Genomic DNA, 25,551 nt, shown 5'->3' with positions numbered 1-25,551 from the left:
TCACAGTGATAAATAACACTTAAAATCCTTAAAATCATGTAATCTGACATCTTGCCCTCACAGTGATAAATAACACTTTAAAATCTTAAAACTCATGTAATCTGACATCTTGCCCTCACAGTGATGAAATAACACTTTAAATCCTTAAAATCATGTAATCTGACATCTTGTCCTCACAGTGATAAAATAACACTTTACAATCCTTAAAACTCATGTAATCTGACATCTTGCCCTCAGTGATAAAATAACACTTTACAATCCTTAAAACTCATGTAATCTGACATCTTGCCCTCACAGTGATAAATAACACTTTACAATCCTTAAAACTCATGTAATCTGACATCTTGCCCTCACAGTGATAAAATAACACTTTAAATCCTTAAAACTCATGTAATCTGACATCTTGCCCTCACAGTGATAAAATAACACTTTAAATCCTTAAAACTCATGTAATCTGACATCTTGCCCTCACAGTGATAAAATAACACTTTAAATCCTTAAAACTCATGTAATCTGACATCTTGCCTCACAGTGATAAAATAACACTTTAAATCCTTAAACTCATGTAATCTGACATCTTGCCCTCACAGTGATAAAATAACACTTTACAATCCTTAAAACTCATGTAATCTGACATCTTGCCCTCAAGTGATAAATAACACTTAAAATCCTTAAAACTCATGTAATCTGACATCTTGCCTCACAGTGATAAAATAACACTTTAAAATCCTTAAAACTCATGTAATTGACATCTTGCCCTCAGTGATGAAATAACACTTTAAATCCTTAAAACTCATGTAATCTGACATCTTGCCCTCACAGTGATAAATAACACTTTAAAATCCTTAAAACTCATGTAATCTGACATCTTGCCTCACAGTGATAAAATAACACTTTAAATCCTTAAAACTCATGTAATCTGACATCTTGTCCTCACAGTGATAAAATAACACTTTAAATCTTAAAACTCATGTAATCTGACATCTTGCCTCACAGTGATAAAATAACACTTTACAATCCTTAAAACTCATGTAATCTGACATCTTGTCCTCACAGTGATAAAATAACACTTTAAAATCTTAAAACTCATGAATCTGACATTTCCTCACAGTTGATAAATAAACTACTTAAATCCTTAAAACTCATGTAATCTGACATCTTGCCCTCACAGTGATAAATAACACTTTAAAATCCTTAAAACTCATGTAATCTGACATCTTGCCTCACAGTGATAAAATAACACTTTAAATCCTTAAAACTCATGTAATCTGAATCTTGCCCTCACAGTGATAAAATAACACTTTAACTTAAATCTTAATTACACTTCTCATGTAAATCCTTACATTAACTGATTGCACCCTCACAGTGATAAAATAACACTTTAAATCCTTAAAACTCATGTAATCTGACATCTTGCCCTCACAGTGATAAAATAACACTTTAAAATCCTTAAAACTCATGTAATCTGACATCTTGCCTCACAGTGATAAAATAACACTTTAAAATCCTTAAAACTCATGTAATCTGACATCTTGCCTCACAGTGATAAAATAACACTTTACAATCCTTAAAACTCATGTAATCTGACATCTTGCCTCACAGTGATAAAATAACACTTTAAAATCCTTAAAACTCATGTAATCTGACATCTTGCCTCACAGTGATAAAATAACACTTTAAATCTTAAAACTCATGTAATCTGACATCTTGCCCTCACAGTGATAAAATAACACTTTTTTAAAAATACACTTAATTAAAACTCATGTAATCTGACATCTTGCCCTCCAGTGATAAATAACACTTTAAAATCCTTAAAACTCATGTAATCTGACATCTTGCCCTCACAGTGATAAAATAACACTTTAAATCCTTAAACTCATGTAATCTGACATCTTGCCTCACAGTGATAAAATAACACTTTAAATCCTTAAAACTCATGTAATCTGACATCTTGCCTCACAGTGATAAAATAACCTTTAAATCCTTAAAACTCATGTAATCTGACATCTTGCCCTCACAGTGATAAAATAACACTTTAAATCCTTAAAACTCATGTATTGACATCTTGCCTCACAGTGATAAAATAACACTTTACAATCCTTAAAACTCATGTAATCTGACATCTTGCCTCACAGTGATAAAAAAATAACACTTTAAAATCCTTATAAAACTCATGTAATTCTGACATCTTGTCCCTCACAGTGATAAAATAACACTTTAAAATCCTTAAAACTCATGTAATCTGACATCTTGCCTCACAGTGATAAAATAACACTTTAAATCCTTAAAACTCATGTAATCTGACATCTTGTCCCTCACAGTGATAAAATAACACTTTAAAATCCTTAAAACTCATGTAATCTGACATTTGTCCTCACAGTGATAAAATAACACTTTAACAATCCTTAAACTCATGTAATCTGACATCTTGCCCTCACAGTGATAAAATAACACTTTAAAATCCTTAAAACTCATGTAATCTGACATCTTGCCTCTCACAGTGATAAAATAACACTTTAAAATCCTTAAAACTCATGTAATCTGACATCTTGCCCTCACAGTGATAAAATAAACACTTTAAAATCCTTAAAACTCATGTAATCTGACATCTTGCCTCACAGTGATAAAATAACACTTTAAATCCTTAAAACTATGTAACTGACATTTGCTCAGTAAAAATACACTTTAAATCTAAAACTCATGTAATCTGACATCTTGCCCTCACAGTGATAAAATAACACTTTAAAATCCTTAAAACTCATGTAATCTGACATCTTGCCCTCACAGTGATAAAATAACACTTTACAATCCTTAAAAACTCATGTAATCTGACATCTTGTCCTCACAGTGATAAAATAACACTTTACAATCCTTAAAAACTCATGTAATCTGACATCTTGCCCTCACAGTGTGATAAAATAACACTTTACAAATCCTTAAAACTCATGTAATCTGACATCTTGCCTCACAGTTGATAAAATAACACTTTAAAATCCTTAAAACTCATGTAATCTGACATCTTGCCCTCACAGTGATAAAATAACACTTTAAAATCCTTAAAACTCATGTAATCTGACATCTTGCCCTCACAGTGATGAAATAACACTTTAAAATCCTTAAAACTCATGTAATCTGACATCTTGCCCTCACAGTGATGAAATAACACTTTACAATCCTTAAAACTCATGTAATCTGACATCAATTTTCAAGACTTTGAGATGATCATGAAGTTCTGAAACTGGAGTTCAATTGTCCGTAATTCTACGAATTCGTCCTAATTCCAGGCAGGCCTGCCATTCCCAACCCTGCCATTCCCAACCCTGCCATTCCCAACCCTGTCATTCCCAACCCTGCCATTCCCAACCCTGTCATTCCCAACCCTGTCATTCCCAACCCTGTCATTCCCAACCCTGTCATTCCCAACCCTGCCATTCCCAACCCTGCCATTCCCAACCCTGCCATTCCCAACCCTGTCATTCCCAACCCTGCCATTCCCAACCCTGCCATTCCCAACCCTGCCATTCCCAACCCTGCCATTCCCAACCCTGCCATTCCCAACCCTGTCATTCCCAACCCTGCCATTCCCAACCCTGCCATTCCCAACCCTGCCATTCCCAACCCTGCCATTCCCAACCCTGCCATTCCCAACCCTGTCATTCCCAACCCTGCCATTCCCAACCCTGTCATTCCCAACCCTGCCATTCCCAACCCTGTCATTCCCAACCCTGCCATTCCCAACCCTGTCATTCCCAACCCTGCCATTCCCAACCCTGTCATTCCCAACCCTGTCATTCCCAACCCTGCCATTCCCAACCCTGCCATTCCCAACCCTGTCATTCCCAACCCTGCCATTCCCAACCCTGCCATTCCCAACCCTGCCATTCCCAACCCTGCCATTCCCAACCCTGCCATTCCCAACCCTGTCATTCCCAACCCTGTCATTCCCAACCCTGCCATTCCCAACCCTGTCATTCCCAACCCTGTCATTCCCAACCCTGCCATTCCCAACCCTGCCATTCCCAACCCTGTCATTCCCAACCCTGTCATTCCCAACCCTGCCATTCCCAACCCTGCCATTCCCAACCCTGCCATTCCCAACCCTGTCATTCCCAACCCTGTCATTCCCAACCCTGTCATTCCCAACCCTGTCATTCCCAACCCTGTCATTCCCAACCCTGCCATTCCCAACCCTGTCATTCCCAACCCTGTCATTCCCAACCACCTAAGACTGACCTCAAACGAATGTTCTTTATTATCCTCTGGCCTATAATCAAGAAGAACACTAAGAGACATGACGCTGCAATCAAACTTCCCAGACTTGGCTGTGGGCGACGGATGGACGAGGATTGTCGGATGGTCAGGAAGCTTGTATCGCCTCTCTAAAATAGCCTTCTCTCGTTTCTCTTTCCTCTGCTTCTCCTCTTCCTAAAAAAAAAAAAATTTATAGAAGTATTATAGCATAGCGGCCCAACTTTTCAAAGAGCTCAAACGTGGCTATGTGGTCTAGTGGTATAACACTCGCTTCAGATAGGAAGGTCATGGGTTCGAGTCCCGAGCGATGCATAATTGAGTCCTTGGAAAAGGCTCTTTGATTTTACACCTGAGTACGGTGAGTTATCTACTCAAATCAACTCACCGTACTCAGATGTAAAATGAGTATCTGGCCATTAACAGCGCTGTCTGTCCGAGAAAAAAAAATTGTAATGTCGCTAACTGGCGTCATATCTCGTACTACATGTTAAGCATCGCTGTTGGACAGGAACCCCTTGTAAAGTGCTTTGAGCATGTTTAGCAGATATAAAAATTAAAGCTCAAGTTTGTTTTTGGTTTTTTATTTTATACGGGTCTTCCTAAATCACAATACTGTCATGACCCCAAAACAGCAGTATAATTGGACTATTACACGATATAATTTAGATTTAAAGATTTTTCTTTTCTATTATTGCTAGTTAAAAATTACACTCAAGGGACATGCAAGGGTCATTTCCATACAGATACACAGGCATCAGCTGTAGTGCAGCACCGCAAATTGAGCTAGGGCAAGGTGACTTGCTCAAGGTCACACAGCGCGGCGGGTTATCGAACTCGGTAACTTTCAGGTACGAAGCAAAGACTGTACTGCTGAGCCACACTGCCCTTTATCTGCTTCTTAAAACACCAATAAGCACAAACCCAAAAACGACAAAAGTAATAACGTTTTTTGTTTTTTTTAAAGACTCATTTTCATGCGATGAGAGGCTGTATAAGGCTCAAAAACTGTGCCTCACAAAGAGTATATATGAGCTGTTCAAAAATTGGCCATTCCATATGGAAATATTATATACTAATTTACAATCAGAGGATCGATGTATAACCTAATCAGTAAACAAACAAGGAAAAATAATCTGCACAAAATGTGAACAGTAAATCAAAAGAAGGCGTGATATTCAATTTTTTAAAATAAAAAAAGACTTTAAAAACGGACCTATGAAACAGTCTTGAAGACTAAAACATTGACGTTTACCTCTTTTTTCTTGTCTTCATCCTTTTCCTCCTCTTCCTTTGCTTTCTCCTTGAGTTTCTGCTCTTCAACAACTCTGGCTTCTTCCTCTTTCTAGCAGAAAATAATTATAAAGAAAAGGGGGAAAATTCTAATGAAACGAGTATGAAAATTATCTTATTTGAAAACGCATGACCTTATCGGGGATGCCAAATGATTTTTTAGGGAAAAAAAAGAAAACTGAAAATGAGTGGAAGCTTCATATCTCACCTAAAACAGTCCTTGTAAATAAGCAAAACAGTCCTTGTAAATAAGCAAAACAGTCCTTGTAAATAAGCAAAACAGTCCTTGTAAATAAGCAAAACAGTCCTTGTAAATAAGCAAAACAGTCCTTGTAAATAAGCAAAACAGTCCTTGTAAATAAGCAAAACAGTCCTTGAAAATAAGTAAAACAGTCCTTGTAAATAAGCAAACAAAACATATCTCGTAACTCTCCTTTTTCCTTTGCTTTACAAATATAAGGGGCCTTTGTTGCATCAATTCCAATAATGTTTATTTATTTCTGTCTTGAGAAGAAGGACTTCAGGGGCTTTCTGCTTGGAGACAGGAAAAGCTGCTGAGGTGCGAAAAAAAACAAAAAAACCCAGAAAAGCTGGAAAACCTGGACATTTGGCACCCCTGCCTTATATTTAAGCAGCCTTCCTCTAAAAATAATCAAATGATTCATGGATCCATATTGTTACTTTATCATCATCATCCATCGTGCCTTGTGTTCTCGAGTACGTTGCCGGTCAGCTGTCTCCACGAATCACGATCCTCTGCGGTGCGCATGAAATCTGTGTGGCTTTTTAAGTCACATTTGGCCATTCTTAGGTTATTTAGATAAGTCATTCTTTGTATTCCTCTAGCTCTCTTTCCTTCGATCATCCCAGATGTTACCAACTTTTCTATTCCGTCTCTTCTCCACACGTGTCCCAGAAAGCGTAACTGCCTCTTTCTGATGTTATCGATCAGTATTCTTCCCTTTCTCACCTTCTCCAACACTTCCTCGTTCGTACACCTGTCTGTCCACGATACCCTCAACATTCTTCTACACACCCACATCTCAAATGCCTCTAACCTCCTCGTACATTCTTTGTCAAGCGTCCACGTTTCACAAACTTACTTTATACCAGCCCTTTAAAAACTGTGCTGCTATCTGGTCTAGTGGTATGACACTTGCCTTCGGATCGGAAGGTCCTAGGTTCAAGTCCTGAGCAGGGCATAGTTGAGTCCACGGAAAAGGCTCTTTACTCACATTCTCTCACCATATTCATAATGAACAATTGACTTATCATAACCTCTTTAACATGGATTATTTTTCAGGTTTAGAAATATGAGAGTTTATTTAAAAAATGTTGTCTTTATAAAAAAAAGAAGTTTTGCGTCACCTTTGCTTTTTCAGCCTCCTCTTCTTTGCTTAGCTTCTCAGCCTCTTCTTCTGCCTTTGCAACTTTGGCTAGACGGGCCACTAGTTGGGACTTGAGGCCCTTTGGACTCATATTACGCAACTCAAGTTCCCTGCGGAGATCTCCAACCTGTGAAGTTTAACACGTTAATAAATTAATATAATATTCAAAGTACGAAGAATTTATAACAAAAGCTATATAGATGACAGTGCAATACAAATAGACAAAATAATATTCTGGCCACGAGAAAATACAATGAGACAAATGAAAAGCTTCTGTCTTTTATCCTTTTGTTGTTATCAATCTCAGATCAGTGTTGCACTGTAAAATAAAAAAAAAACACACACACGTTCCATGTCTGACCTTCATAGTCTTTGGGTCAAGTAAAGAGTAGTGAGACGGTTCTGTCTTATCATCCTGAGTTGTTTCTGCTTCCATTTCTTCCTCCTCTTCCTGAAAACAAGGACAGACACAATTAGACCCAAAAAAAATCTTAAAATATTTTGATAATGCATAAATAATATCTTTAAAATTGATACGCATCACCCTAAAGTAAACGATAAAAAAATGAGAACAATTGAGAACAGATCCAAACCACTGTTTCAACAGACGATTATGAAAATTTGTCGAGATTCTGCTGTTTTCTCCCTCTGGCTAAAATCTGCAAACAGATGAATCCAGTTTTTTTGTTGTTTGTTGCTTTAAATTTCATTCCTGCATTGAGAACAACATGAAAAAACAAAAGGGAAATAAAAAACGTTTTCAAAATAAAGTTTATAATCCAGGAAAAAAATTAAATTAAATTAAAAGCCACTTCTGAACAACGTCCAAAGTCTCTTTTCCCACTCTGTGAGATCTGCTAGTCTTCTAACCTGGACTATTCTACAGCTTTCTAAGCTGCTGTCGAGCCTTGATCCACAGACAAGTCGGGGATAAATACTCTAGCATGAATTTAAAATGATTAAAAAAGGGAGAGAGAGACAAAGAGGGAGAAGCAAGACATAATCAAAATAAAAACAAAGCGTTATACATCTTTTCTACCAGTCCACAAAAGTTCCTGCCTTTTCAGGCATTGGGCATGAGATATGGGGTTGCTGTTGTAGTCATGTGCACAGAAAGAGGAAATTGTTGAGAGATTCAAATATTATACAATGTGCAAAATGAAAAAAAAAAGAAAAGAAAAACAGAAAAAAAAAAGGGATAACAAAAAGAGAAGAGTGACTGCCTGTTGCAGAGTGGCCGCCATCTCAGGATTAAGTTTGAGCTGCAGTTGCTTCTGGTAGGCTGCTTGGAGAGAATTCCATTCTAAATGGGTGGGATTGCAGTTCCATACATCGGGCAAGAAAATAACGACAGTCTCCACACGGGCGGGCTGCAAGCGATCTTTGTGCTTGCTCTCTGGACGAAAGTAGCGAATCTCTGTGAAACGATACCTGGTGACAAAGACAATATAGATTGGCAATCTCTGTGAAACGATACCTGGTGACAAAGACAATATAGATTGGCAATATCAAGACGGTTTTTTTAATCATTTCAACTCAGCAACAGTTTTTTTTTTTTCTTCAATATTTCCATTCTCATTCTTCATTCCCCCGTGCATATCTTCCAAATAATCAAGGGCTTGTAGGGTAGAGGATCAATACAGTGACATCTCATCTCAATCTCGACTACAGATCATAAATAAACAGTAAAAATCCAGGGAACAAATGAGCTTGTCAAGAAATCAGAAATTCACTCTGTATTATACAAAATAATTCAAGAGTATAAATATTTGGCGAGAACTATTATCAATTTTTTGGCACATCTAAAAAAAAAAAACAAAAAAAAAAACAAGCAATCTAGTCACTACAAAACGTTCAAATTATCTCAAATACAGGTAAGGTATAAATTTTCTTTTTAAAAACCACCTAAAAGGATTAATATCAAGAATATCAATGATCCGATATGCCCTGGATGAATTTGACTTTTTTTTTTTTCCGAATCTTTAAATCTTTTTAAGTCTGTGTTTAAGAGTTCAATTAAATATAAAAAGAGCTCAGAAGCCAAAAAAGAACAAAAAAGGAGAAAAGGAGAGAGAAGAAGAAGAAAGAAGAAGAGAGAAGAAAGAAGAAGAAGAAGAAGAAGAAGAAGAAGAAGAAGAAGAAGAAGAAGAAGAAGAAGAAGAAGAAGAAGAAGAAGAAGAAAGAAGAAGAAGAAGAAGAAAGAAGAAGAAGAAGAAGAAGAAGAAGAAGAAGAAGAAGAAGAAGAAGAAGAAGAAGAAGAAGAAGAAGAAGAAGAAGAAGAAGAAGAAGAAGAAGAAGAAGAAGAAGAAGAAGAAGAAGAAGAAGAAGAAGAAGAAGAAGAAGAAAGAAGAAGAAGAAGAAGAAGAAGAAGAAGAAGAAGAAGAAGAAGAAGAAGAAGAAGAAGAGAAGAAGAAGAAGAGAAGAAGAAGAAGAAAGAAAGAAGAAGAAAGAAGAAGAAGAGAAGAAGAAAGAAGAAGAAGAAGAAGAAGGAAGAAGAAGAAGAAGAAGAAGAAGAAGAAGAAGAAGAGGAGGAGGAGGAGGAGGAGGAGGAGGAGGAGGAGGAAGACGAGGTGCAGTTGATTCTGAAAGAAGAAAAAGAGAAAAACCAATCACTGTTGTAAAGGAAAGAAAACTTCCGCTATTAAGCATTCATTCACAATTTCATTCGAGGAAAAATATTTATTTCACATTCATTATTCCGGTTCAGTTTCGACCAGATACAGAGTTGCAATGGAGAATGTGAACCAGTAAATTTGTGTGTGTCTGTAGAAAAATAGAGAGAAAAGGCCCTCTCCGACACTTATGTGTTAGTTGATTGAGGATACGTGTGCTCGACGACTTTCAACACGACAAGACTTTTGGTGAGACTTTTCTGCCGTCTATCTAGGTTTTTAAGTAATGCATTTATGTTTTAAATGCTTTTATGTTGGTTGGAAAAGGGTTTTGGGCCCAAAACGTTCCATATTTAGTGTTTTGTTCTCTTTTGAAACCGTTATATTCATTTTTGTTTATTACTTTTGACAGTCCACAGCTTCTAGCAGCTTCGTATCACTTATAGCAAAACTACACATTATTCAGGCCTGTAAACGGTTGGTGAAAAAATTGTCGGAACTTTTTGAACATGCGAAATAGACCAACAGGACAAAAATATGGATTAATTAATAAACACAACACAGATATGACATGTAAATTGACTAGCCAAATCCTGTCACTTTCCCTTATCTGTCACTTTCCTGTCACTTATAATGAGGTCATTTTATGGTACCAAAAAAAAAAAAATCCCAATTATTTGAGAGAGTACACACATTTCTGGGCCCAGGTCTAAGTTAGTTGTAAAATGAAAGGAAGATTTGAAGGATGTGTATCTAGTGCTTGACACGAGAAGCTGTGTATCTTCGCTCCTGTTTGTTTGTGTTAAAATTTTAAGCTGATTCTTTTGTTTATTTGGATTAATTCATATAAACGAAGAAGAAGAAGAAGAAGAAGAAGAAGAAGAAGAAGAAGAAGAAGAAGAAGAAGAAGAAGAAGAAGAAGAAGAAGAAGAAGAAGAAGAAGAAGAAAAAGAAGAAGAAGAGGTGGGGTGGTCGTGTGTGAAGGAGGAAAGAGAGAAAAATTAAAACAATCACAGTCGTGAGGAAAGTATATATTCACTGAGAGCTTTCGAAGAAAAATAATTATTTCACATTTTTTTTTTCCGATCGACATTTAGACTGAAACAAAGAACCTTCTTTTTTTTTAAGTCGGCGTTCGAAACAAATAAAATCTGATTTGTTTCGAGGAGCGAAATAAAACTTTTATTTTATTTTTTGTTGGTTCTGTTCTTTGACGTTACGAATTTTATTTTTACTAATAATTTTTTTTTTTAATATTAGCACTTAACAGTATATATAGAGCAAAATCGTACCGCCGGAAATCTGACAATAGTCGGAAGATTTACAGGCCTGATTATTTAATTAACTTGTCGGGGTAACAAAGGAAATATAAAAATCCACAGTCAACTAACCATTGGGTACAAGCGCTTAAGTCAATGCCAGTCAAGGCTTTAGTCGTCCGAATTGCAGTCTTAATGAGGACTTGTGGATTAGCCTGAGGATTGGCTCCGTCAAGAGATGGGGACCAGGCACCCCCGATGGCCATGGGCTCATTCTTCCCTCGTGTACCAACCAAAAAATTCAAAAGTCTGGCAGGATGCTGGGCAGTGTCATAGGCATCCGGCAAATCTTCAGCCAGACAACAAGATTTTTTGTACAGTTCCTCCAAAGCTGGTGAAGCCATGAGCATTACCTTAAGGAGAAATTACATATTTATTAGCAAACTATTAGGACTTTTCTTTTCAAAAGACCAAGAATAGAAACTTTTATCATATAAGTGTCTTTACTTATTTAACTTTAATGTTATCTAACATTGTTTGCTGAGGTTAAGTTCTACTTATGCAACAGAGACAGAGATAAATAGAGAGGGGGGGGAAGGAAAGAATGGCCTAATCATGCGGTGAGTTCATGTTGGGTAAGAGTACCCCAGAGAGTCTCCCAACATCAGTGGGGAAGCAAAATGGCCACCAAGGCACATTACAATAGATATTATGTCTGACTGGTGCCCACGACTTTCAAAATTTCATTTTTTGCATTCGTAATTTTGTGCTGCCAGATTTAATACTTAAATAGACTTTTTTAAAAATTCAATCAATTGAATCTTCAATTTACACTTTTTTACGACATTGAATGCACATTTACGACCTTTATGACATAGTGGTCAAATTTACAACTTTACGAAATTGCTGGGCACCCTGTGTGAAGTCGAAAGAAATGTTCTGAATCCCCCCCCCCCCCCCTCCCCCCCGTTCACCTAGCAGTGTAAAACAACAACAAAAAAGGATTCAAAATTAAGCTTGTCAATCTCACCTTGGCACTAAACAGGTAGTCAGCATCAGCCGGCTCTAAAACGACGTCATTCTCTTTGATGGGTGGGACTTCCCTGTGCATGATGTGGAAGGAACAATGCTGACCAAGACTAAAGGGCCTAGTCAGGGGAAAGTTTTCCACCCATGGGAATGACGTGTGAAAGAAATCGCTGGGAATATACAGATTGCTGTACTTGGCTTTCAGTGTCATCACACTTGCTTCCATTCTGGATTGAAGAAAAGAAAAACTTGTTGGGAAACCACATTAAAAAAAAAAAAAAAGTACCCATCTCTAAATAAATACATCTTCTTCTTTCAGCTTATCCCGCTCACCTGGAACAACTACAAAAGACGTCTAACTTCTACGTCATGGCACAAGACCGAAGGGCTAGAGCTCAGGTGGTCGCTGGTTCGGATAAGTAAGTAAGCTTATCCCGCATTCCGCAGGGTTGCCATGATGAATGCCTTATCTCCATGCATGTCGGTTCATTGCATCATCTTCCTCCATATTGTCCTTTACCCCCTTGTCTTCAGACGTCCCTTTTTTTTTTTTCTCCCGCTAATTGTATATCTAATACTTTCTTCCCCACATACTCCCTCCCTCGTCTCTTACCATGCCCAAACCATTTCAATCTATCTTCTCTCATCTTTATTGATACATTCTTCACTTCAGTCAACTCTTGAATCCGTTCATTTCTCACTTTATCTTTTCTCGTTCAACCAAGTGACCATCTTAACATCTCAGGTGGCTGAGTGGTTAAGGCATTGCATTGTGATCCGGAAGGTATTAGGTTCGAGACCCACTTCGAGCACTGTTTTTTTCCCTTGGGCAAGAGAGAGAGAGAGAGAGAAAGAGAGAGAGAGAGAGAGAGAGAGAGAGAGAGAGAGAGAGAGAGACAGAGACAGAGACACAGAGAGAGAGAGAGAGAGAGAGAGAGAGAGAGAGAGAAAGTACTTTAATTGATGGGGCTTTTTTTCTAATTAGGGGAAGTTATAATTATTATCTTTTTAAATAGACCTACCACTCTGGACCCACTTACAAATAAAATCTAGACTCATTTACCCCCTCCCCCTTCCTTTTCGACCATCAATATGAAACAAGACATGATGGTGACTTTTTCAGGCATCCACCACTTGACCTGAGCTTAATCAGAGAAAAGTTTGACACAGTAAAATCAGCAAAAAATTTATGAGAAAATCCCAAAATCCCGCAGAAGAATTATCATCACTGTACTAGATATGGCGAAGAGTACTTTGCAATAGACTAACATCCGAATAGCAAGCAATTGCTATTGTCCGTTACACGCTATAGAAACAGCTCTGAAGGACAAAACATTTGAACATTTTTAGATAACACTCCAGCTATCTTCTTCACTACTCACACATCGAGAAGAATCTTTGGAACTTGTACAACATAGCGAGGTGCTGGACGAGTTGATCTCCTCTTGACAGGGCTTCGGGATCGCACAGATGACACTGGAGACCGTGATCTCTTATTGCTGCTGGGAGCTGGTGGAGAACGAGACCGCTTACGTCTTTCTTCAGTCCTTCTCTCCCTTCGTTCTCTATCTCTCCTCTCTCTGTCTTTTTGAGAGTCGCCGCCGCCTCCTCCACGACCACCGCTTCCAGGTCCCATATTTCCACCCATCGAGTTTCTCTGATCTTTCATTTGACCGAGCAAACTACGAGGTCTTGGATCCCCGAGTAAACCAGGTCCTGTGTTGACTCCAGGCCGATTGTTGGGGGAATTAAAGACGCCTGTGGATTATTAAGTAAGTGCTCATTGACTATAATGATTCATCAGGGTTGCCAATTCAGGAGGCAAATATTTACCGACCTTTTACACAAACCCATAGACCGACCCATTTCTGAGTGCTGAACTCCAGTAAAAAGACACTAGGTACTTATTTTTTCCCCGTTTAGCAGGTGATTAAAAAATATTCTGAGGATTTATAATATACTGAATTCCGCGATCATATACGGTATATTGGCAACCTTGATTAATACAATCGTAGCACTATATATAAATCTGCAGAATTATTTCAAAGTAGTCTTTGAGAACCAGTTTTTTTGGTGTGCCCAATGTTCTAGGCCTTGGGATTAAAATATTGCATATTTTGTGATGTTTCCACATAGGGACAGCAGACCTGCCTACCAGAAAATTTAGAAATTTTTAACTTTTAAGGGGAAAAAAAGTACCTGCTAAAGTTAACTTTATAGATCAACAATTTACCCTCACAATGATTAAATAACACTTCAAACTCCTTAAGAATATGTACTCTGGCATCAACTTTCATTTTCAATCAGATTTAATGACTCAGAAATACTCATGAAGTTGTGAAATAGGAGACGAAATTTCGTAATTTTACGAATTATTTGTAGTAGGAGGGAGGTCTGGGACAGTATCAATCATCAATGGTTCTGACAAAAATTGACTGGAGACACCAAAAACAACAAAACATTGCACACATTCTTGATGAAAAGCAATATTCAATCATTGGCCTCATGACTCGGAAGGACCACTAGTTTTGTATTTGTGGACAGATTACATACCTCCGCTTTGGAACTTGTTGAGTCCAGTCATGAGAGGTGGGGGTCCCGGGGGATTGCTGAGTAAACCCTGACCCCCGCTTAACCCTGGCGAGGCTCCTCCCATCATCTGGGCATTACTGCCCATGAGAGGTCCAGCACCCATCAGACCAAGAGCCTGTTGCTGTATAGCTTTCAGCTGATTTTGCTGTTGCTGCTGCTGCTGTTGCTGTTGATGTTGTTGCTGCTGCTGCTGCTGGATTGAGATGACCTGGTTGTTTGCCATGTTGTCATGCTGTGGAATAAACATTTTCAGAAAACGCTGACCATTCTAGGAGCATCGAGTTAAGCACTGTAAAGAAAAGTTTCTAAAAATACACGTGTCTCCATGATCCAGACAATTGTATTTCCTGCAATTTATTATGATTGATTACAAGATTCAAGAGTATATTTTTGGCCAAAAACCATAAGATCTGTCTTGGCAAATTATAATGATAATAGGTATAATAATAATAATAATAATAATAATAATAATAATAATAATAATAATAATAATAATAATAATAATAATAATAATAATAATAATAATAATAATAATCATCATCATCATCATCATTATACAAAATCATCTGGATTATGGAATCATCACTAACTAAAGAAAGCAATTTCAATTCAGTAAAAAATAAGGCTAGGCTATTAGCATTTTACACGGTAAAAGCTTAACAACCTCATTAATCTCTGGCTGGAAAGCTTCATAAAAAGAGACTGTAAAAGCTGTTATATTCCTTTTTATTCAATACCTTTTACACAGTCCATATCGTCTAGCAGTTTGGTATTCACAATATACATAGTACTACTTAAAGTAAAAAAAAAAAAAAGAAGTGATTTTGTTGATGCTATGCCTTTAGGTAAAATACTCACAATATCCACCAGCCAATTTTAACATACCGGCACACAAAACTGTGTGTAACCTTAAACCTTTATAGCCTGATTGATAAAATTTAGTGAGAACTTATCACTAATCACTAAGAGTAAGAGGCTGTCTAAAAATAATAACAAAGCACTTCGTTCCTTGGGATATTTGAAAGATTCAATTCTGTTAACATTTATTTTTAAGCACTCGACAAATAAAAAACGACATTTGATTCACTTCAATAAATCATAGTCCTGTCTAGAAAAAAAATTATCCCAATTTCTATTACAACTAGACAATAAATAAAATTTAAAATGTGTAAATAAGATAAATTGAACAAGTTTAAAAACCATTAGACTTCGGCGGAAGGATGCGACAAAACAACTATGGAATCAAGTCATATATTAGTCTTACCAAAGAAACAACCCGAGTTGCGTTCCATTTGAAGGGCATATTGGCGTTGTAGGACGCTTCTACCAGCACCCTGTCCCCTACTTTGGGCACCATCCCTTTTATCACACTAGAAAAAAAAAAAAGAAAAAAGAGAGAGAAAGAAAATCAATGCAATATTTTTTAATGTTATCACAACATCATGCGACTTTATAAACATACTTCTGATCAGAAAGTCCTGGGTTTGAGTCCTGCCATGAGCGGCACATATAGTTGAGTCCTTGGAAAATGCTGCTCTTTACTCACATTCTCTCACTGTAATCATGTGTAAAATGAGTACCTGGTGGTTAACAGTTTGTGTCTGTCAGAAAAAAAAGTAATATCGTCCGCTAACAGGCATCATGTCTCATCATACATCATAAGTGATACTGTTGGCTAGAGACCCCTTGTAAAGCGCCCTGAGAATATTAAGTACACTCAACTCAATATCATTATCATCTGGATTGGAAGTGTGGCTCATTGGCTCAGCAATACTGTGCTTTTAATTCTTCTCACAAAAGTCAAGCGATGTAAAATGTCATCATGGCCAGATACCAGACATCAATAGTGGAAAATTATGGTCCTAACGCTGTGTCCCTGGGTAAGACACTTAACACAATAACCCCGCTCAAGTGTGAATGAGTATCTGGCTATAGGCAGTGATGGATATTGTAAGAGTGGTCGTATGGAAAGGACACCTAGATGTAATTGTTTTTGTATGAAATGGAAACAGGGTTCCGTATGGCCTGCTAGGTAGTGCGGGGCGGTCCTTGGCAAGCTTAAGGACCACGGTCCTACGGTCCTTGGGAAATGAAGACCGCAAGGACCGGTCCTAGTAGGACCGGTCCTTTTCGACATTGAACATTCCTGAGAGACTGTTGGAAATTCGAACCGGTTTGACCTTTGAGAGCGTGGGATCGTTCATTCTTGAACCGTTAAAGACCGCTACACGATGAAAACCGTGGCCTACAGGAGTAAAACACACGGAGTAGTCACACTCATTTCAAATTGTAACCTAATTAGAGAAGAGGGGTGATGCCTTCTTTATTTGCTCACCGTACTTCATTGTTACTTCGATAATTTAATAAAATTTGAAATTTATCCCCATTAACGGAGATAATGGCATCGCCCAAGGCGTTGATCGAGTTGTTCGTGGCGTTGATACACACACGCAACTCCTACCCCCCCTCCCCCCCCCCCCCCCACACACACACACATTAGAGGGCAGCGAGCATTGAAGAGTAAGAGAGAGACGTGAAGTTATAAAAGAGGGGGTGGATGAGGTGATAAGAGGGGTCGATGGTGACTTTTCGCCAGATCTAACAAACTCAGCTACCCATTCATTGCTGAGTAGACAGGGATTCAGAAAAAAATCGACTGCACCCGGGATCGATCTCTGGCCCTTTGCGTATAAAGAGAGTGCTCTATCAACTGAGCTATCGGGGTCCCCAAATATTCTATTGGACTTTTTTTAAAATTCAGACGTTATAACTGGGTTTTTTGGAAGGAAGAAACTAATGAAACTCATATTATTTGATTAGTAAAAACACCAAACGAAATTTTAATATTATTGTATTATTTTAAATGACAACACTGCGATAGAAAGGAGTGGTGACAAGAGATGGACAAAAGAAAACAAAAAATCGGATTTGCTACTTGCTAGGTTCGACACACACACACACAAACACACACATCTTTTGTAGTCACATACATTTCAAACAATAACCCATTAGAGAAGAGGGGTCATGCCTTCACCATAGATCATTGTCATTGCGATCATTATGGTGTAGTAAATTTTGAAATTTACCCCGTATAATGGAATCGTCCAAGGCGTGCGCCTCCTGTTCCCCCCATCTCACACACGAAAGGGCGGTTTGCGGAGTGGAGGTTGGTGGTCGTCTGCCTGTATGGTCGTCTGTGTCATTTAGTGTATGGCAAAGGGGGTGGGTGCGATTAATTAAGTGGGATGAGTGGTGATTGGTGGAAGATAGGCAACCGAAGCAACGAATCGCTGGGGAAGTAGTAGGCTATGGCGCGAGACCGTAGGACCGTGGTCCTTGCAAGGACCGCCCCGCACTAGTTGAAAGGTGATAAGAAGTGAGGACCGTCGCCGGTCTTCCCCTCTGGGACCGGTCTTCGGTTCACAGCTAAAAGACCGTCGGACCGCGGTCCAGACCGATCTTCAGCGCGGCACTACTGCTAGGAGAATAAAAGAAACATTATGAAGCACATGGAGCATGCATGGTAAATCCATGGAAATGCACTATCTAAATGCCCATAATTATTTATTTTAAGCATAAATCAGTGATGACTAGGTAGAATTGAATAAGAATATTGAATTTATAAAAGGCCAGATCTGCACAAAAACAAAATTCATATGCACGATTTACAACATTATTTACTATAAACCGTCACTTTCATATGCTGGAGAAGTCACTCTGAGCCATTCCAATTGGTCTCATTTCCAATACATTTTGCCTAAATCAGCAAAATTTACACCAAATATCCCCTACAATATTGGTTTGAAAATTCCGAACATGTTGACACCATGCACATTTACATAAAGATTAACTTTTCCCTTATAATATTAATAGAAAGCTAATGACACTTCAGTGTGGAATTCTTGTGTTTTCCTGATCATTGATAATCAAATTCAGTAGAAAAAGTGTAAAAATCACAATACATCCATGAGATTTGTGAGAGAAACATGTCTGGGACACGATAAACAAAACAAATGGATGAAATCTTAAAACTATCTTATAAAAAAACCCTAAATTGTTGGATATTTTCTTGTGGCCACGTCCTATCACAAACACATGACTAAATGTTTTGAATTGAAACGGCATTATACTTTCTAATCTTTTTTGTTTTAAAATACTAAATACTACTGATTACTACAATATTGGGGGTCCCAATAGCTCAGTTGGTAGAACACTCACTTTCACATGCAAAGGGACCAAGATCGATCCCGGGTGCTGTCGAGATTTTTCTCTGACCCCCTGTCCACCCAGTAGTGATTGGGTAGCTGAGTCTCTTAGATCTGGTGGAAAATACTTTGCGATAGACTAGCGTCCTATCCAAATGGTAGCAAGCAATTGCTATTGTCCGTTTCACGCTATAGACACCGGGTTAAACTCCGACTCTATGGGTCCAACGGCTCGGATTATTTCTAGAATATTTGCGGAGAAATAAAAACTGTTATGAGCAGGCACTCATCTATTTCAATTAATACACTACTATGTTTGGTGGAAATTTACATAGATCAAGACCAATCTTTAGAGCCATCAACAATAAACTAAGTAATAAAGTCTGTAGGTGAGCACAAATAAATCAGGCAACAGGGTGGCCATATGGCAATTCCCAAGGCCAAGGTCAAATTAAGGACCGATCATTATGCCCAAGCAGATGTTCTAAATATAACCACTTGAGTCAACGGGCTATAGAATTATCCTTCATGAAAAAAGGTTTGCCAGTTATTCGTATACCAATCTGTAAAAAAAAAGTTTAAATTTTTTTTAATTTGCCTGTTATTCTGTGCTAATTGACGAAAATTTAACTGGGACTGTAGGGAACAATGTTAACCCCCCCCCCCCCCCCCCCCCCCACACAACCCTATTCTTTTTTTAAAGAATAGATTTGTGTATATATCAGAGCTTATATCATGGTCATCAATTTACTCTTCTATTCCAATTTAGAAATTCGTATTCACCTCATTTGAAAGAAGACCTCTTCATCCACAAACCCAAAGGTGTCATGCATCTTAGTCACACTCCCGGTAAACATTCTCTGCTTCGGTATGGTGTTGGTTCCAGCCTGGGTTTTAACTGGATAAGACACTGGGTTCACCTGTATCAACACAAGATGGTGGTGAGAGATGTGAGATGTACTTTGGATGGGCCATTTTTTGTTGACCTCTGTTAAGGTTTGCCGATTCAGGAGGAAATTGTTGTTTTTTTTAAATTAGCTTTTAAAAAGCACAATATCCACTGAAAGTGCTCAAAGCGCTTTACAAGGGGTCCCTGGCCAACAGCAACACGTAAGATGGGACATGATGCCTGTTACAATTTTTTCAGACAGAGACAACGCTGTCAACGGCCAGCTACTCATTTGTACGGTGACAGAATGTGAGTAGAGAGCCTTTTCCAAGGACTCAACTATGCGCCGAGAGAGGCTTGAAATGATTTTTTACTGAACTTTTACGAAAAAAACATCGACTGGCCCTAATCTGAACACTTGACTCCAATTATAATAAAAAACATTACATACTTTTTCCCATTCACCAGGTGATTGGGAAATATAAGGAAATTTTTTAACATACTGAATTCCGTAAATATAGGTAAATGGTGCTGCTCGAAGCTCAAAGAAATAAATAACAATGTGAAATTGAATGTAAGCTTCAATCTAATATATATACGAAAACAGATAAAATGGACATTTCGGGCTTCTCCTTTATTCACAAAACAGGATGAATGATAAATATATGGAAAATCAGCAGCATTGTCTGTTTTCTTGATTGATTGAACGGTTTGACGATACTTACGACACTGTAAGGTCATATCAGGCAACTCAGAAAACAGATGTAGAGAGATAGAGACACAGCAAGTGACCTTCTGCCCACCATGGGAGGTCAAAATACCCCAACCAAAGTTTAATAATAAATATTTTACATTTTGAATTGCTTTCGAGTTATCAAATTTTGGGTTTAACTGTTTTCAATTTAAATTGCTTTCACTTGACAAAACAATAACATAACAAAACAAACACACAAAATAATCTTAAAAATAAAGGAAAAAAGGTTTTACCTGTGCCACTGTATTTGCAGACAATGATGTTGGGAGTGCTATTCCAGGCTGAGGCAACAATCCACCAGAAGGGGCAGCCTGCTGTATATTGGCCTGTCCAGTAATGAGTTACCAAGAATTAAAGAAAAATAACCGAGTCAAAGTATTGAAATTGAAGTAAAGAGGGAAGTTAAATCAAAGGCTACTATGATACTGGAGGTCATGATAGGTCATTTAATCGAGCACTTGCTTCATATGCAAAGGGACTGAGATCAATTCCGGGTGAAGCCAAGATTTTTTTTCTGAGCCCCCCCCCCCCCCCCCCCCCCCCCCCTGTTAGATCTGGTGGAAAGTACTTTGCGATAGACTAACATTCTACCCAAAGGCCAGCAAGCAATTGCTATTGTCTGTTTCACACTACAGAAAATGGGATAAACTCTGGCTCCATGGGCCTATTGGCTCTGAAGGACTATACTGTTTCTATGATAATATGGTCTCACCCACAAGAATCTCTGAGAGAAATTATCTCTTCAGTATTTAGAGTGTCTGTCATTGAGGGTGGCATTTTAATTCACGTTTATGTTTTCATTTAATGCTGCTCTGATGTAAATCATTCATAAATGATACCATTTTCATGTGTTTTCTTGAACATTACTATCGAAAATAACCAATCAATAATCAGCAAAATAATAATTCAGCACAGTACAGTGTCATTACCTTTATCTTACAAACTTGAAAAAAAAAACCCAAAAAACTTTTGAGCTCAAAGCAATTTACAAAGGGTACCTGGCCAACAGCAACACTTAACCTGTAGGACGTGACATGACGCCTGTTAGGCGATATTACAATTATTTTTTTTTCGGACAGAGACAACGCTGTAAACGGCCAGGTACTCATTTTAAACCCAAGTACAGTAATTGAAATGTGAGTAAAGGACTCATCTATGTGCCGAGCAAGGCTCCAACCCAGGACCTTCCAATCTAAAAGCGAGTGTCATACCACAAGACCACATTGCCGCAGGTAATATTTGTAAGTACAGTCACAGGATAATCACAACACCTTGGAATCAATGAAAATGTTGAGATTAACCGAAGTTGAGTTTCCCGTCCAAGAAAACAACATTTTGTCTCTGACTCTGAGTTTACATGGGTTTGGGAGTGTCCATGACTGCGATATCTTTGATCGATTCCAGATAAAATGATGGGATACTATTTTCACTACCGCTTGTTGTAAGTTTTTATAACAATTTTGATTTTTTTTTTACCACTGATCAGTTTCATACCATATATGGTAAACTCAAACTAATTGTTGTATTCATTGTTCTGCTGTTGGCTTATAACACTTTGAGCACGTTTAGTGGATATCGTGCTATATAAAAGCTCATTTTTAAAAAAAACAGAAGTCCTCACAAGAACCTAAAATGACATACATATCCACTTACACTTACCCCTGGAGCTGCTATCTGTTGTTGAGGTGCAAACTGGTTTTGCTGCTGTGCTTGAGTAAAAGGATAACTGACATTGGGTTGGAGCATTGGAGCAGCTGTATTATTCTGGGTGGCAAAATCTGAGGGGAAAAAAACGTTGTTAGGGTAATTTTCTCTCATAAAAAGTGGCTATAAATGATAAATATGTATATATTTTTTTTTAATCTATCAATAATGATAAGGATGATAAACATACAATACATAATTGATATAACAAACAAAAAGGAAAATAAAAGCTTAAAAACAGATCAAAATACCAATCACACAATAAAAACATGAATACATTACTTTAAAAACCCAGACTGCAATTTTTAAGTAGTATGTAAAGCGCTTTGAGCACGGTTAGTGGATATATAATAATACATATATATACAACAGAAGCATTTGGGACCCGTAGTGATAACAAAGAGTAGCGGTAGCTGTCGTAAGTAAATGAAATGCAAGATTGCTCAACTTTGCCAAAATAAAGTCAAGGTGTTCCCCTCTTGAGACCATGCCAGGGACTGACAATGAAGTATTATTCAGATTCTCATAGAGAATCAAGGAAAAACAAGAAAATTCCATCCATTATATTATTTTTTAAAACTCAATAACAATATCAGACCTGCCAACTATTACAACAAATTCGTAAAATTACGAAATTTTGGCACCAATTTCAGAACTGAATCAGCAACTGAGACATTAAAACCTTTATAGAAAATGAAAGTTGATACCAGAATACATAGTTTTATTAAATATTTTGAATTGTTTAATCCATGTGAGGGTAGATAGTTGATTTTTAAAAGTTAACTATAGCGAGTACAATTTTTATCTCCTAAAAATTAAGAATTTTTATATTTTCAAGAAAGCAGGTCTGCAATATACCATTTATTCTTTTCCTGAAAATATAAATGGCACAATCCATCAACGTGAGTTTAAAAAGCATATAAATTATAAATAAGATCAAATGATATAATGTCAGTTCACATAATTATATAATACAATAAAGTTCAGGCCATTTCTACATTCCCAGGAAATTGTTACCTTCACAATTGTAATTGTAACTTATCATAAGTCAAATCACACGTTATCAACTTTTTTGGATAAACTTAGCAATGATAACTACAAAACTTACAAAAATACAATCCCATTCTTCTATGTCCTCTCAAAATGGTGTTCTTAAATTTCTAATCGAAACAACACCCACTATCGGCTGAGAGATAAAGAGAAAGAGAGAGAGATCAGATGGATGCATCGCTGAATAAGTCAGTGACTATTGCATCCGCTCACCAACCTCTTTCCATCAGCCAGGTATTGGGCGTTGTATTAGTCATTAATCATTAATTGGATCTTGAGTTTGGGTATCTGACACTGCCATATTTCTATCCTCTGTTTTCATCAGACACTTCTCAGTACCCTTTATTTCTCGTCATAATTGATATAAGTTCCTACTCCACACTATTACTGAGTTAATAAGATGGTAATGTAAGTAAACATGATATTGATATGGACACTTACAATGCTCTTTCATTCACACCATAGCCTTCGTAACTAAGACTAGGACAACTCCTGGAAACATAATACAATTAAGTTCTTAAACTTAAAATTCAAATTTGAACAAAGAATCAAAGACTAATTTGTCACTGAGTGTCCGCCTACCTTGCCTGACCCAAGGAGGGTTTTGATTGGAACCAAACTGGTTACTCATGATTGTCTATTCTTTGGACTTTGGCTGAAAAGAAGAAGAGGTAAGAGAAATACATTTAAAAGCATATGGCTATGGCATATCATAACTGAATTTGATTTTTAAATTTCTGCAAAGTTCAATGTTTAAGTTTTTGCCTTGATGCTTAGAATTGTGGGTTCGTGACAATGTCGACGATCATTTACACCGGATACTTTCACAGAGAGTGTGGTTTTTCTTTATTTTCAGAGTTGAAGAAATAAATATTTTTTCTATACATTGAAATTCTATACACAGTACAGGGTCTGAACTGTCTTGGGGATATTTTCTCTCTCTCTCTCTCTAAAAAAAACAAAAAACAATCAGGTTTCTAAGACGTAAGAGTAAGATGGTGTGTCTAAAATGTTTCAATTTTTTTATTAAAAAAAAAAGAATGGTCTCCTTTAAAGATGCCACATTCACAGTGACAATAGGCTAACATTGAATTGATAGAAATGACTCACTCAACTCACTGACTGAGCTGTCACTATTATCAGAAAACTCGTTGAAGTTGACACAGCAGGGCAGGCTGTGTGTGATGAGATGTGCAGTGAAGTGAATGTGAATGTGATGTGGTTGCCTTCAAGTTGGGGAGGGATGCCAATAAAAAAAAGGAAACTGGTTGACTAACAAAAAAATGGATCAATGCCTTCCGCTTAAAAAAAAAACACAAAAAAAAAAAACAAAACTCGTGACTGAATAATCCAAATCACTCAAACAAAATTACAATTACAAAAATTACACAATCTCAAATTTTAAAACAAATGAAAGAAGGAACTTTTTTTCATCTAGAATTGTAAATAACTGGAATAAACTACAAGAAACCACAGTATCAGCAAAAAATTTGAATAAATTCAAAGCAGAGTTGGAGATAAGCAACACCCTAGGAAACAAGTTCAATTATAAAAATTGGTCCAATCATTAATAGATGAGGAGGAGCGAAGGAGACTACACCAAGTCTAAAAGCTCTATACAGAGGTATCCAGGTATCCAGGTATCAATCTCATCAATCACCGCAAATCCCCCATCCCCCGGCCCGAATCAGTGCAGTGAAGAGTTGTGTATTGACAACTGGATTCCAAACTTACATATCACACAATTGGAAGGATATCAAACTGCAGAAATGTTTGTCAATTCATTTGTTTCTGCAATCAGTCGCCATTGTTTTTCCTTGTTTTTAATCCTGATCGATCTCTTGTCTCATTCGTTTGTTGTGGCTGCTGACTTGGCTGGCAGCACGAGTTAGCCAGAGAAGTGTTGAAAATAAGCCAAACTGATTTGAATTTGAAGAGCTCCACATCCTCTTCTCGTATTGTATAAATTTAACTGCGATCGATCGCAAAAAAATATGAAAACTCTTTTTTCCAATCTTTAGTTTTGTAAAATTCTAGAATCATAAGAGACGATTGATAATTTTTAAAAATTAAAAATGATGCAAAAATGCTCTCTGTCAAAATGATGTATATTTTTAACCTATGCTATTTTTACGGCTAAGCTGTTCGTTTTAGAATCGAAATAAATAATAGATCTATCTAAATTTATAACGAATAACAAAATTGATGAATGTATATTTTTTTTAATTCCGAAAGAATAGATTTGATATTTATCCGCTTTTTCCCTTTTCTTACAACGCTCCAATCGCATTCTCTAAATGCTCTCGTTTAGTTCAACTATTGAATACAACTCACGATTCTTTTTCTTTTGGTGATTGCTGCTGCCTTGTAATATTTGACATCACATCTTTGTGTCAGTTTACCAAGATACATTTGATAAGATCTATCTTTATAGATTTATGCACTTGGCAAAGAAACTCACAACATTGCCATCCAGAATTATAACGGACCAACACACAAAACTACGTTTAACCTTGAACGTTTCTTCT

At 37.3% G+C, this 25,551-nt stretch overlaps 1 protein-coding gene across 2 annotated transcripts in view; it reads right to left on the bottom strand.

Moving 5' to 3' along the window:
* LOC144973649 (cell division cycle and apoptosis regulator protein 1-like) overlaps positions 1-24,928 on the bottom strand; it is a 46,709-nt gene extending 21,781 nt beyond the window's left edge. The window contains exons 1-15 of one of the 2 annotated variants that reach the window (XM_078916367.1): positions 24,758-24,928; positions 23,606-23,678; positions 21,929-22,047; positions 20,503-20,595; positions 19,410-19,546; positions 15,686-15,791; positions 14,383-14,653; positions 13,212-13,587; positions 11,831-12,056; positions 10,933-11,213; positions 8,153-8,360; positions 7,291-7,380; positions 6,910-7,056; positions 5,504-5,593; positions 4,234-4,425 (exon numbers count right to left, since the gene is read on the bottom strand). In XM_078916367.1, coding sequence (XP_078772493.1) covers positions 4,234-4,425; positions 5,504-5,593; positions 6,910-7,056; positions 7,291-7,380; positions 8,153-8,360; positions 10,933-11,213; positions 11,831-12,056; positions 13,212-13,587; positions 14,383-14,653; positions 15,686-15,791; positions 19,410-19,546; positions 20,503-20,595; positions 21,929-22,047; positions 23,606-23,654 — 2,385 coding nt within the window. In that variant the 5' untranslated portion in view covers positions 23,655-23,678; positions 24,758-24,928. Of the gene's footprint in view, positions 1-4,233; positions 4,426-5,503; positions 5,594-6,909; positions 7,057-7,290; positions 7,381-8,152; positions 8,361-10,932; positions 11,214-11,830; positions 12,057-13,211; positions 13,588-14,382; positions 14,654-15,685; positions 15,792-19,409; positions 19,547-20,502; positions 20,596-21,928; positions 22,048-23,605; positions 23,679-24,133; positions 24,314-24,757 lie in introns of those variants that run through there. The other variant, XM_078916368.1, reaches the window with a different exon arrangement.
* Between the last annotated feature and the right edge of the window lie 623 nt (positions 24,929-25,551).

The sequence above is a fragment of the Berghia stephanieae genome, chromosome 5 (assembly GCF_034508935.2).
Source record: "Berghia stephanieae isolate SIO BIC M18660-M18661 chromosome 5, UCSD_Bste_1.3, whole genome shotgun sequence".
NCBI lineage: Eukaryota > Metazoa > Mollusca > Gastropoda > Nudibranchia > Aeolidiidae > Berghia > Berghia stephanieae.
Note: the sequence above shows the minus strand (reverse complement) of the source record. Positions and strands in the feature narration are given on the sequence as shown.